This window comes from Corvus cornix, chromosome 14 (assembly GCF_000738735.6).
Source record: "Corvus cornix cornix isolate S_Up_H32 chromosome 14, ASM73873v5, whole genome shotgun sequence".
Lineage (NCBI taxonomy): Eukaryota > Metazoa > Chordata > Aves > Passeriformes > Corvidae > Corvus > Corvus cornix.
In genome coordinates, this window is record NC_046344.1 from 15382315 (window position 1) to 15395602 (window position 13288).

General features: G+C 50.0%; 1 protein-coding gene across 4 annotated transcripts in view; it reads left to right on the plus strand.

Annotated features, from left to right (window-relative positions):
- The window catches only part of PIGQ (phosphatidylinositol glycan anchor biosynthesis class Q), a 38360-nt gene extending 26885 nt beyond the window's left edge, over positions 1 to 11475 (plus strand). For 2 of the 4 annotated variants that reach the window (XM_010392092.4, XM_039560069.1), the window contains exons 10-11: positions 2641 to 2702; positions 7011 to 7163. In XM_010392092.4, coding sequence (XP_010390394.1) covers positions 2641 to 2702; positions 7011 to 7163 — 215 coding nt within the window. Of the gene's footprint in view, positions 1 to 2640; positions 2703 to 7010 lie in introns of all 4 variants that reach the window. The other 2 variants (XM_019281746.3, XM_039560068.1) reach the window with 2 other exon arrangements.
- Positions 11476 to 13288: the final 1813 nt, after the last annotated feature.

Sequence of the window (13288 nt, forward strand, 5' to 3'; positions counted from 1 at the left end):
ACGAGCCCCCACCCAAGCAGGGGATTGTCCTCTCAGCTGAGTTCCTTAACTGGCACTGCAGTGCCCTGGTGCCTGTGAGATGAAGAGGCATCTCTGAGCATTTCTGCAGCCTGTGTTCCTGCCCCAGCACAAAACCGTGGCGTGGCAACAGGAACAGATGGAGCAGTTGAATCCAATTCAAAGGACTTCAGAGAGTACACATCACATGGTGTCCTCACTGCTGAGGTGCTGCCTCCCTTGTCGGGCTCAGAACTTGGATAAGACATCCTCTGGCAGGTGTTAGGGCAGCTGATCTTACAGGCACCATCAAGATGGTTCTACCAACATGAATGGATAGTTTTTGCTGGTAGGAAGGGGGTTGAGTTCAGCTCAGTTCAGTTGTGGCATCTGGCCTCCAAGTTGTTTGACAAGTGTCTGAATTGACAAAATACTCCACTGATGAAGCCCAGGCCAGGGGTAGGTGGATGATCCATCCACACACCAGAAACTAAATGCATTTTTTCTTTCCACACATCCAAAGTGAAATATTTATGACTTTAAAAAGCCTTTTTTACCCACATCACAGCAGATGTCCTCTGTGCAAGAGTTCTGTGCACCCAGTGTCAGCTCAAGGGGTACCACCTTGGTTGGGATGTGGATTCACAGCATGAAGAAAGGCACAGCAGAGGCTTCAGGGCTCTCAGACTCTGCCCACACACAGGTCACCAGCATTGTTTGATTGTGAACAGGCCAGCTCGTTTTTCCTGTACTTTGGCTTCCCAGTTTTCACAGTGGAAACGTTGGCACAGGTTTTGTTGTGGTTCTGTAGGGCCTGCCATGATTGCTGGAGTCCAAACCAGCAGTGCCCTCACTTGAGTGTGCTGTCATGTGAAACAAAGCAAATGAGTTCATGTCCTGACCTCTCCTGTGCCACTGATGATTCCTTTTTACAGGAAAAGAAGACCCCTGAGCTCTGGAGTTGGCTGGAAATCACGGAATAGTTCAGGGTTCTTCTGTGCTGGAGTGATCTGCAGGAGCCTGAGCCTTCCTGCTCTTCCTGTGAGAAGGGAACTGCTCAGAGTTCTGAGCTCTGCAGTAGTCTGCAGCTCATTCTAAAATGAATTTATAGCCTTTTTGCGCTTGTATTTTCTTAGAAGTTTGAGACTCTTGAGCAATTAAATAATGTAATTAAGAAATTGTTGGCTGTAGAAGGGAGGTGTGTGGCCAGGACCTACAGAACCAGCATTTGCTGGGAGGATGGACTGTTCCTGGGATAAGACTCCAGAGTGCTCGACCACATACCTGAACCTTCAGTGCCTGCTTGTTTCTGTCTCTCTCTGACAAAGTCTGCCAGAAAAGTAGTTCCTGGAATGGCTTAGACAATTCCTCATAGCCAAAGCTCTGTGAATCACATTGAGCACTTTGGTCATCCAGCCCATTTGCTTGTTGAGGCCCAGGGTACTCAAACATCTATTTCAAGCCACTGGGGAAGCCCCTCTTTCAATATAATCCATCAAGATGCAGCTAAATCCCTCCTGTCCTGGACAGAAAAAGCTTTATGATTTGGGGAGAGAGTTTAAACCAGAGCTGTGTGCTAGAGAAAAGCATTCTGTCCCAGGAGGGAACTGTATCATTTTAATTAATTCAAAGCTTGAGGAAAAAGAGAAAACATTTTGGTTTTTCAGTGTGCAAGAGTCACAGAGATACTGCAGCAATGGCACTTACACAGTGAAGAGTTTTATTTCTATTTGTGCTCCTGTCACTGTTTGATCTGTGCCTTAGTCTTTTCTCATCTTCTTACCTGCAGGAAGGAATAACAGGACATGCTTGGCTGGAACAGGTTTGCAGAGATGGATTGGTGGTTTTATTTCTGTGGAGTAATTTGACGTCTTTGAAAGAAAAATGCCTCTCTGGTCCAAGCTGTTACCTTTGAAACATTGTATTAAATCTTTGTGCGCACTGTGTCACCCGTGGAATCCAAAATCTTTCCTATTTGTCTTTACAGTATTGGCAATGAGGCAGATCCAAGAGGAAATAGGAAAGTGGCAGGTTTGATGGGGTCAGCCTGTTAAAAACATGTGGATGCTGGGATCAATGGGCAGGGATTGCTTTGAAATGTTTTAATGCCTCCAGGTCAGCCACTTCCCTCCCTGAGGCTGAAAGAGGGACAGATTTGTACATGTGCTCTGTCCACATGAGCACGAATTAATGGTGCCTGCTCCTAAAATGGAGTTCCCATTCTCATGGAAGTTTGGGAAAAGTGGAAGGTTTCTCCAGTCCCTCTGTCATCATCAGGTCTGGCTGGCTGATTCCTAGGCTCTGTGCTTGCTCTAGGACTGGGTTTTCAAGCTGGAGGTGAGAGGGGTTGCTTTTAATGGAGCTGTGTCATCAGGCTTAAAGCATTGTAGAGACAATCCATGATTCCTGTTGCAAATGGGGAACGTTCCCAAATCCAGAAAGGCTGAAGACAATTTCTAGGGAATTGGTGCTCAGCCAACAGCACTGGGCAGCAAATGCATGGTCTGTGCTCCAGGCATTGAACCATGGAATATCCTGAGTGGGAAAAGACCACAAGGATCATCGAGTCCAGCTCCTGGCCCTGCACAGGACACCCCAACAATGCCACCATGGGTTTGGTTTTCTTGTTTTGTGTCTTTGCAGCTGGAGTGAAGTTCAGAGTCCTTGAGCAGCAGGATGGCAAACCTCTGCGGCTCCTTATGCAGGTGAGGCCCCTGAGCAGTCCGTGACAATTCCTTCCCCCCAGAGTGACCCCAGTCCATCCATTCTGCTCCCACTGAAAGGCTCCACTTCAAAATTATCAGCTGTAAAATGCTGAAACAGGGGAAATAATTCCATGTTGCTATGTGGCTGCTGCTTTCTGTGCTTTTTGATGCCCTGCTTGAGTCCTGTGTTTGGAGAAAATGCAGTGCCTGGATGGTGGGAAGTGAAATGTAGAAGAAGGGGAGGTAGGAGAAACAGAGCAGTGTCACTTCTGGGATTAAGATCTCATGCCATTATCACCTCCTGGCTCTGGGCAGCTTAATGTGACAATTGCTGAACACTGGGAGAAGCAAAAGAAGGCAGTTAAACCATCCAAAGTGAAGCAGCAGGAAAAGCTCTTCCCCTCCAGAGGTGGTGGAAAGCCTTGGCTGCCCCATGACACCAGCAGGACAAGAGCCTGGGCAAGTGAGAGAGGAAAGGGCCTCCTGCTTTTCTTTTGAGTTGCCCTGGTGAGGGGTATGGGCAAAGCTTTCCTGTGCTTTTGCAACCCCCCCTCCATTCCCACACTCTGGCATCAAAGATACTAAAGGAAATTATCTTCTGAGAAAAAATGAGGTGTTGGCAGCAGGGAAGTTCTCCTTACACTTTCAGGAGCGACATTTCCATCTCCTGACCCAGCAGGAACACAGCCATATCCCGGGGTGGCTTTTCTTGCTCTCTGTATCCTAAGAGGAGAGGCTGCCAGTAGTGTATAGCACTTATAAAAGCACTTGGACACTGGGGGAGTGTGTGGGAAGGATTGAACTGCAGCTTCCCAGCCCTTTTGCTTTTTCCATCACCAGTCCCACCCTATTTCAGCAAAGGTCAGGCTAGCAGGGAACCAGCAAACCAGCTACTAGCAATTCCAGAGGGAATCCCTGCAACAGATGTCTTCTAGGGCAAAACTAGCATTCTCTAAGCAAGCTGTCTTCCCAGCTCTGCCTTTCAGTAGGATAGTGGTGTAAGAACCAAAATCTGCCATCCTCCGTGGCCAGGAGAGTCCAGAAAAAGGAAACCAAACACCGGAGGTGAGGCACAGGAGCTGCTGAGCAGAGGCTTTCACATCAGTGTGTGTGAGAGATGAGGTGGATGGAGTCTTCAGAGGGAAAAGACCACGACTTAAAAGAGCAGAGGCAGTGAGTCATATGACTGTGATGAATTTTCCTTGGACCACTGCAGGAAGATCCATTTTCTATCTGGAATATAGCACAAGTCATCACCTCAAGAGGTGGAAGTGCTGCAGTAGATGTCTGTCCCAGCCTTCTGTTCAAATAATAATGAGCAGACGGTCAGAAAAGGCATTTTTTGCTCTCTTTGTGCTGGTGGAAATGAAAAATGAGCTTGTGTCAGAAATCCTGCTGAATATCCCAATTTCTGATAGGCCTTTGGAGAGGGCAATCTGAAGAACCTATTTTTAAGTGAAATGCTAAAATTCTTATTTATTGTACATAAATTGTGCCTTTCTGGAGATTCCACGGTGGCTTTGCCCCCTCTCTGTGCAGAACCCTCTTGGAGCAGTGCCTGATGGAAGCAAGGCTGCATGCATGGAGCTACGCCCAAAATAATTGAAGCTGTAGGGGATAGTCTGAGCTGTCCTGTGGGGCACTGGGAATGGATTAGAAATCAATAATGCTGGCTTTGAGCATTCCCAACCAACTCCTGGTTCAGCCAAGGGATTATTTTTGATTTTTAAGATAGCGTCTCTGGAATGCAAAGTCCAGACCCTGGAGGGGGGCAGAGGATGGGGGATGATATTTCCATTCCAAATGCTGCTTAAGATTCTTCAGGAAGTCTTACATAGGTCAGTGTTTTCATTAGTGTTTAAAATAATTTCTTTTGGTGCACAAGAAGAAATATTTCTGGCAGTGTGGCTCAATTGAACCGATAGCCCAGGGAGAAAAGTGGCTTTAAGCTGAAGGAGGGCAGGTCTGGAGTAGATATTAGGAAAAAATTCTTCCCTTTGAAGGTGGGGAGGCCCTGGCACAGGGTGCCCAGAGCAGCTGTGGCTGCCCCTGGATCCCTGGCAGTGTCCAAGGCCAGGCTGGACGGAGCTTGGAGCAACCTGGAAGGTGTCCCTGCCCATGGCAGGAGGTGGGATGGGATGAGCTTTAAGGTCCCTTCCAACCCAAACAGTCTGAGATTCTGGGATTCTAGGACACAATGAGTTTGATCCATTCATGTACCTTCTGCTGAAAGTCTCATCTTGCCCAGCAATTGCTTTGGAAAGGGTTAAACAACAGGGGAAGGGAAAAAGGAGCAGCTCCATTAGGATGGATATTCTAAGCAGGGTTTGTTATAGCTTTACAGAACTTTCATAAGGAGAACAAATATTGCCCCTTCACTAATAAATGAGTTTTGCCTGTTTACTTCCATTTGTACCAGGAGAGGCAGGGACATGAATTGCTGTGGGTGTAAAAAGCCCTGGTTACTGCAGGGCCAGTGTTACCCCTGGGTATCACCACTCTGCCCAGGGATGCTTCTCAACCGCAAATGTTGTGTCCAGACCTTCCAGCCCACACAGCTGATAGTCAAAGGAACACTCACTGTGTCTCTCCCTTGTAGAGCAGCAGTTCCTGTCCTCCTCCCCCAGCATGTTTGCACTTAAAACACTCTGCTTTGCCTACAGCTGAGGAAATGGGCAGAAGCAGTTACTCGGGTTTTACGGCTGCTAGTTCTGGGGACAGGTTTCTTTGGCCCTTTTTTTTTTTTCCCTGTTTACTCTTTCCTTATAATTTTCCCTGCAAGCAGCTGCCCCGGCCTTTTTCCTAAACTTCCTATGGATGCTTCTGTGTACAGGCATTTCCCCCTTCTGCTTGAGCAATCTTGTACTTTGAAACTAATTTGACAAAAGTCTCCAGGATTAATTCTAATGAACTATTAGCTCAACCCCCTTTCCAAGAGCTCCATCTCTGTAGGCACTGGGAGTTCATCCCTCACCACTCCATGAGCTCCAGGCAGCTGAAGCAAGCTGGTGGCACAGGCAAACTCCCAGAAACCCAGATGCTTTTTAGCAGACAAAAGAAATATTCAGCTTTGACCAAGTAGTGACTCTGTGCATGGGTTTTGCTGTCTCGCTTTCCTTTTGTGGCTGGATTCTGTGCTGTGAATTACTGTCTCCTTTCCCAGAGCTGCTTGGTTGGTTCCAGCAGAGCTGAACCCTTTTTCTAGAGAAGGATGTCCTTTCATTCCTCTCCACTGGCCAAGCTTTCCCTGCCTCTGTAAGTCCCCAGCCCTTGTCATCTCTTGTGGTCTGTGCTCTGAGCCCCACCATTTCTGTGCAATCTTTTTGCTCTTTTGGAGACTGTGCTGTGCATCCTTTTCATGCATCAGATCTTGGCCACACCGGGTCCGTCCTGTGGACTTCACCTGTCTCCCTGCCCTGAGTGCTTCACTGGGATGAGCATTCCCAAGGTCTAACGTGCCTCTGTCACCCCTTGTACAGTTAATGTGTCTGTTCACATCCCTGTCTTCAAAAGGTCAATGCAGCAACTGGGGACCATAGGCAGAACTTCTGTAGGTACAGGCTTGGGGTGGTGATTGAAGTCAAATTAAAAGAGATGAACTCAGCCAAGGAGACTTAATTGAAAATGGTGATGAGGAGCTCTGTGGTGTGATCCTGTTGTGCTGGGACTTGGTTCCACTGGGTGGTTTCGGGTGATACCAGGTTTAACTTAATGCACAGCTGTGGGCTGAGGGCTCGTAACAGGTACAGCTAAACTGGTCTATTCCAGAGGGGTTCCTGGAGTCCCAGTGCATCCCCGGTGCAGTATTAGATGTAGGTTTAAATTAGATATTAGGAAACATTTCTTCACTGGAAGGGTGGTGAGACGCTGGCACAGCTGCCCAGGGCACTGGTGGAATCACCATCCCTGGAGAAGTTCAAAAGCAGTGTGGATGTGGCATTTAGGGACACGGGTTAGTGGTGGCTTTGGCAGTGCTGGGTTAAGGGTTGGATTCAATGATCTTAAAGGTCTTTTCCAAACTAAAAAATTCCATGACTCTGTGATTCTGTTGCTGTCTCTCCAGCCACTGTCCCCTCCACTCTGGTGTGTAACACACGCCCCTCTCATTCCCCCCAGCTCTCGTGCCGGTGCTTGTCTGCCCCTCTGCTTGGGAATGATTCTGGTAACACCCCTTGCCAAGCTCAATTTGTTGATGCTGGGGGATGTTGGAGAAGGATAAACAGCCTTAGCAAGCCAGGGAGGGATTCTGATGTGTGTGAGGAGCAGGACTGATGTTTCTCTTGCTGCTATCCCTCTTTCTCCGCACAGATCAACCCCCTCTCCTACGGAGGTGTGGTCCAGACATACAGACTGCCCACCTACAGCTGCTACCCCAGGGACTCCTGGGCATCTCTCTGCAAGAAACTGTTCCTTGGAGAGCTCATCTACCCTTGGAAACACAAAGGAGAGAAGCAGAACTAAAGACAGTGGAAGAGCTTGAGAACTTGACCTGAAAAACATACTGACTCCTGATGCTTTGGGACCAAAGGCTTCTCAGAGCCAGCAACTGCACCATCCCTTTAAATAGATTTTGGTAACATAGGAAGGGCTGAATTTTTAAAGGCAAGTATTTTTAAACATTATTTTTCAACTTTCTCTTCCCCTACACTGTGTTTGTATATTATGCTAATGATTATTTTGGAAGCAAAAGATTAAACCCATCAGTGCCTCATGAAACCAGCGCTCAGCATCATGGAGGAAGCAGCTCCCAAATGGTTTGGTGATGAATTTCTCCTTCCACATCAGCTCACAGGGCCATAGCAGAGCCACAATGCTGTGGTGCATTCAGCCAGAGGGTGTTTTGGACCTTTTGTGCTTCAGCCTTCAAGCCGGCTGACCAAAACCATGTGGAGAATCAGCTCATGGAGTCCTACACTGAAAACTGAACAGCTGGGTGTCTGAATCCATGGGATATTTATTAATTTCTTTTTAGGAGGGCTTGCAGTCACCCCCACTGCAGCACCAGAGAAGGGGTTGAAAGAGTGAGGCTGGAGGCCCAGAAGCACAGACTGTTGGATCATGATTCTGGGATTTCTCTTAGGGGAGTTTTCTGCTTTGGATATGTTTTCAAAGTGCAGCACTGCTTGGCTTTCCATGTCCTGGTCTCATTTTGGTGTGTCTCCTATTCTCTGTCTTGGAAAGGGTGCCTGTGCACTGGAGGGTGATGTCCCACTGGGCATGCTGTGGTTGTGTGTAATTTAAATAGAGTCCTTACCCAAAATACACTTCCTCCAGCTCTGCTTGTTCCTCTGCCCCAGCTCAAGCAAGGAGCCAGTGTCACTGTACCCTGCTTTTTGCACTGGCAGGTGAGGGCTGTGCTGGATCCTGCTCCTTTATCCCTGGCTGGCCAAGGAGCCAAGGATGGAGGAGGAAAAGGAGAAGGTACTGTGGCTGCAGTGCCCAGCCCTTCTCTGGATGGCTGCCCCTGCATTGCAGTGGGTGTTGGCAAGGCAAGGTGTCCTGGGGCTTTAGGAGCCTTCAGCCAGCACTGCCGGGGCAGGGTAAGAGTTTCCTACCCCAGCCCTGTGTCTCATCCATGTGCTGGCAGCTGTCACAGAAGGGTTATGGCCCCCCTGTTGTAAGATATCCCTGGCCAGATGTATTTGGGTTGTCTGGAGCTGCTGAAAGCCCCTCGTGGTGCAGTCACTGCCTCTCCAGGCATAGCCTGAGCAGGAGAAAAGGAAGCTCTGCAGGCAGGTGCAGGGTCCAGACATTCCTTAGCAGGCAAAGCTCCAAGGCCTTCGAGGTTTCTTAGGGACATGTGAGGGAGGCAGGACTACAGGGGCACTACATGATGCCCTGTCACCTTGAGCCAGGGCACATCACTGAAGAAAGCCAGTGTGGCAAACCCCCCTCACCATCTGCCACCGCAGGCTCTGGCTGGGACATCCCTGCCAGAAACTGGAGAGATCTTGTTCTTTGATGATCCGTGCTTAAAACTCCTGTGCAGCATCTTCTTGTCTTGGAATTATCTCTGCCTGAGTAATTCTCTGCACTCCAGGTGGGAATAACTGCAAGCTAACCCCTGATGCATTTGGTGGATGAATGGTGTAAATAACATTTTCACTTCAGCTGAAGTCAGAGTCATGAGCCCCATCCTCACCTGGCACTGAGCAGAGCAGGTTTACACTTTAACTCCCTCTCATCTTTCCACTGGAGCTCGTAAATGATATCCCCTGGTTCCTCCCATGCCTGCACAGTTCAGTTTGCTGACTGCTGTGAGAAACTTTGTATTTTTGGTCTTGTGAAAATAATGTTTTTAATATCCTGACTTTTAAAATCTTTCTGTGAGACCAGATAGTTCATGATGGTCCTAATCATGGTCCTTTGGGATCAAATGCCCTGAAAGCCCCAGAGATAGCACAGAGCCATGAAAACCAGCAACTGTGACCTTGCTATTGGGAGCCTGATGGATGTTTTAGATGTTCCAGTGTTGGGTTTGTTTACTGAAGGCTGATACTGACTCTGGGGTGGGGAAATATCAAGCTCCTCCTCAAAGCTGACATCCTGAGTCTTCTGCACCAGGGAACCTTGAGCAGCCCAGCTGGGCAGTGGCAGCTCCTTGTAGGTGCAGTTCTCCTGTGTCACCTGGAGCTGGTGCCTGAGCTGCCTCTGCTCCTCACACTGGGCGTTCTCCTTGCCCGTGATGGTATCTGAGTTCTTCTGCTGGAGGTTTGCCATGTCTCTCCTCTTCCTTTCCAGTCCCTGCTGTGGAAGAGTCTTCCCCCACCCTTTTCCGACTCTGTGCAGAGACATTACAACAACACAGCAGACATCCTGCTCAAGAACACTTGACCTTATGTCATCTCTCTAATTAGAAGTTAGAATCAGCATCATCGTCCATGGGAGCACAGACTGGCCCAGCGCTGGCATTTCCTCAGGGAAGAGGCTGCTGGTGAGGCTCTGGCTCTGATTTATCCTCAGATTTATACTATCCAGAGCAGCCCTTGGATGAGAAGTAGTTAAAGATTCCAGATCTCCCATTCCTACCACGCACCCCTTATAGCAGGCAGCACGCAGGCTTTGCCAGCCATCAGTCAAAGACTCTAATCTTACAGACTTTTTTTAATACTGCATTTCCTTATTATTATTTCTCCCACCTTTTGGTTCCCAGTGCTGCCACAAACCCCCTCTTTACTTAGGCAGGTGGGTTGTGAAGGAAACTGTGTGAAAAACGCTATCCTAGAGAGAAATTCTGCCTTGGAGAAATACTTTCTTCCCCTAACTAGGACAGCATGTGATGATGCTGAAAGGAAACCTCAGTAATTACACTGCACTGAAGGCTCTGGTTATGGGTTTGGGAGTTTTCCCTGATGCTGCAGCTGGACTGTGCCCTGCTCAGGCCCACACAAAGACTCTTGCACGAATGTACAACCCATATGTTGACTTTCAGTAGTGTAAGGCAGGGAAATCTGCATTTCATCCTGCAGAGAACGAGCTGCTTTTCCTTCTGCCCTCTGCTGCCTCTTCCTGCTGCTCCAACACCATCTTCTTGCTTAGCTCTAACCCTCAGTGATTTACCCTTTATGCTTAGACCTGCTGGTTACACCATCAAGGGAAACTGGTGGGGGTTGGGATTGTCTGGTCCAGCCCCTGCTCCCTCAGGGCCACCCAGAGCTGGTTGCCCAGGACCGTGTCCAGATGGCTTTGGGATATCTCCAAGGGTGGCAACTCCAACACCTCCCTGGACAACCCGTGCCTGTGCTTGGTCACCCCCACAGTGAGAAGGTGTCCCTTGCTCTCAGGCAGGGTTTGATGTGTTTCAGTTCATGCCCCTTGTCCCTGTGTAGTGCAGAGCTCGGCGACACGGTAACTCAGATCTCCTCAGTGATTGTGAGCATTAGCAGTCCTGTGTCATCTCTGCTCCTGTTCCCCCTCCTCAGGGACTGTTCAGCAGCTCCTTTGCCTTTTGGGGGCTGAAGCCTTGCTTAGGGGGGTGCCTGTGCATTGACTCAGATCCCTGACCTGCTCCTTGGTCCTTCTCTGGACTTGGTAGCAGAGAGCACTTTCTCTCCAGCCTCACTCCTGCCTGTGCTGAGCTCACAGTGGGAGCTCTGGGAGCTTGGGCAGCAGAACCCCAAAGCTGGCAGTGTCCAGGTCTGCAGGGTCTGCACGTGTGGAGCCCTGGGGCTCTGCAGGGTGAGTGTGCTGTGCACTCACAGGGCATGGGTCTGGATCTCAGCTGATCCTCCATGTGACAGGAGGCCACAGGGCTTTGCAGCTGCATCGGGAGTTTTGGGTGCAGGATAAACACGTTCAGAGCAATCCAGGCCTCACGTGGGCAGCTGATCTGCGTTCCTGGATGAGAGCAGAGTGCCCACCGCCTTTGCCTCTGGCTCACCAGTTTGCATTAGGAGTTGCTGCTAGTCTGTCACCTTTGGCTCCAGTCCTTATCCACACCTGGACTTCAAACCAGGAATGCTCAGACTCTGCGTTTACCATCTCAGCAAGCTGAATATGAGGAGTGTTCCTGCACTGATGAGTGCTGCAGGTGACAGAACACACCCCCTGTGTTCCCAGGCAGGTGCTGGGGCTGGGAGCAGTGCAGGTGTTTGGGGGAAGCTGCAGAACCCAGGGCCAGCTCGGGGCAGGGAGAGGCTGCAGCTCCTCTCCCATCCACTGTGTTATTTAACATCTGGCACTGGGGAAGTTTGTGAGAACTTCACAGCTCTTGTAACCAATCCTCCTCACAGGGTTTTCTGGTTTTAAGTAAAGTATTATAAAAGAGCAGTGACTCATTGAGAGTTTCATTAAAAGTGTGTGAGTGAAGTTTGGCGAGGAAGTTCAAACCCGCTGTGCATTTCTCCTTCCCTCACGTGAACCAGCAGGCGTTCAGCAGGAGCAAAGTGCGACACAGTGTTTGCTTTAAATGTCACCACTAACCCCAGCTGAAGGTGACTTCCTTCCCACTGCAGCCCTGATGTGAAACGCAGCCTGGTGATGTGAAACACAGACCAGTGTCGTGCACCAGTCCAGGAACAAGCCCTGGATCAGGAACCAGACTGGCTTCGGGCTCATGACAGCTCCAGTTCTGCAGGCAGGAGTGCTGGGCAGAGCAATGGCAGTGCCAGCAGGGCAGTGACAATGCCAGCAGTGCCAGTGGCAGCAGGGATGAGGGATGCTGCACATATCAGTGCTTGTGTGTGAGTTTAGGGATGGAAAACTTTGTTCTACTGATAGGTTTGATTGATTAATTCAACCTTTTAATCTGAACTTAAATGGATTTTGATTACACCAGAATAAAGATGTTGGGAGAAAAATCCAGCCCTTCCCTCTACTATGACTTGCTGCTGAGCACAGTGTGGCTGTCAGCAGCACGGGGACAGGGCAGGGTGGCTGCTGGAGGCTCAGCTGATCCAGGCAGGCTGTTCATCCCCATCCCAGGGCCTGGCTGGGTGGCTCCTCAGCCTCTTCTCTCACACATGGGGGTATTTTGGCACTTGTCCAGCTGTAATTGTTCTGCCAAGGCCAAACCACAAAGCTTGTGCAAGGAGGATCCAATGAATGCCACCTCAAGCCTGGGAGATGGTTGAGGTGATGCTCCTCCAGCTCTGGGTGTTCCTGTGTTTCAGAGAGGGGTTCCTTGTTTCCCCATGGGCCTGCCCATGTGGTGTGTTCAGTGTGAGGGGGCAGGACGGGGGACAGTCCTCTGCAGCACAGCACAATCCAAGCAGGAGCCCAAGCTGGGCCTGGGAATGACGGGTCCTTGCAGCCACTCCTTCCCTCCTCGCACCAGAGTAGTCACTCCCTTGAATTCCATTCCTTTCTCCTTTCCCCTGTCCCAGCTGAGTGCATGGCTGTGACAAAGTCCCCACACTGCAGCAAGCCCCTGCCAAGGTCACCCCTCTGCCAGGATTGCCCCTCTCACTCTGCCTCCCACCTCTTGCCACAGTTCCCACCAGTCTGGGCGCTGTTTGGTTCCCACCATTCCACCAAAGACCAGAGAAATCCCTTCAATGAGCGAGCCATAAACAGGGCTTTGGCTGGCCCTGTGGGGCAGCAGGACTCAGACCCAGAGGCTAAGAGATATAAAATAGAGGAGATTCCTGCCCATCATCCTCCTGTCCACCTCCACTGCTTTGGATCCAATGGACTGTAGTACAGGAATTAGGCTTTTCTCTCCTCCTGGAGATCCACAGGTTCCCCCTCTCCCCTTCCCCTACTCCACTCACCAGGCTGTGCCCTGGGGTGGGTATTTCTCCACAGGCTTTACCCTCCAAGCCCCTTTACCCTGGGAATGCAGTGGCCAGGAGTGGCAGTGGCTGCAGGAGGACATCTGCTCTTTGGGTTTGCTTTAGCTGCTCTTTGGGTTTGCTTTAGCTGCTCTTTTGTTTCCTCCATCTGTGCTCTCCCTGGGCTGTTCAAGAGGTGGGAGAGGGCACAGAGGGGGCTCTGTTTGGCCCCTGCCAGTGGAGAAGCCAAACTGAGCAGCTGAGGGTGAGGATTCCATGGGACACAAACCCCTCACCAGAACAGGCCTTCCCAAAGGGATTCGCAGCATATGGCTCCAGGGCAGCCCATGAGCCCTCAGGCTGTGGGAGAGGAGA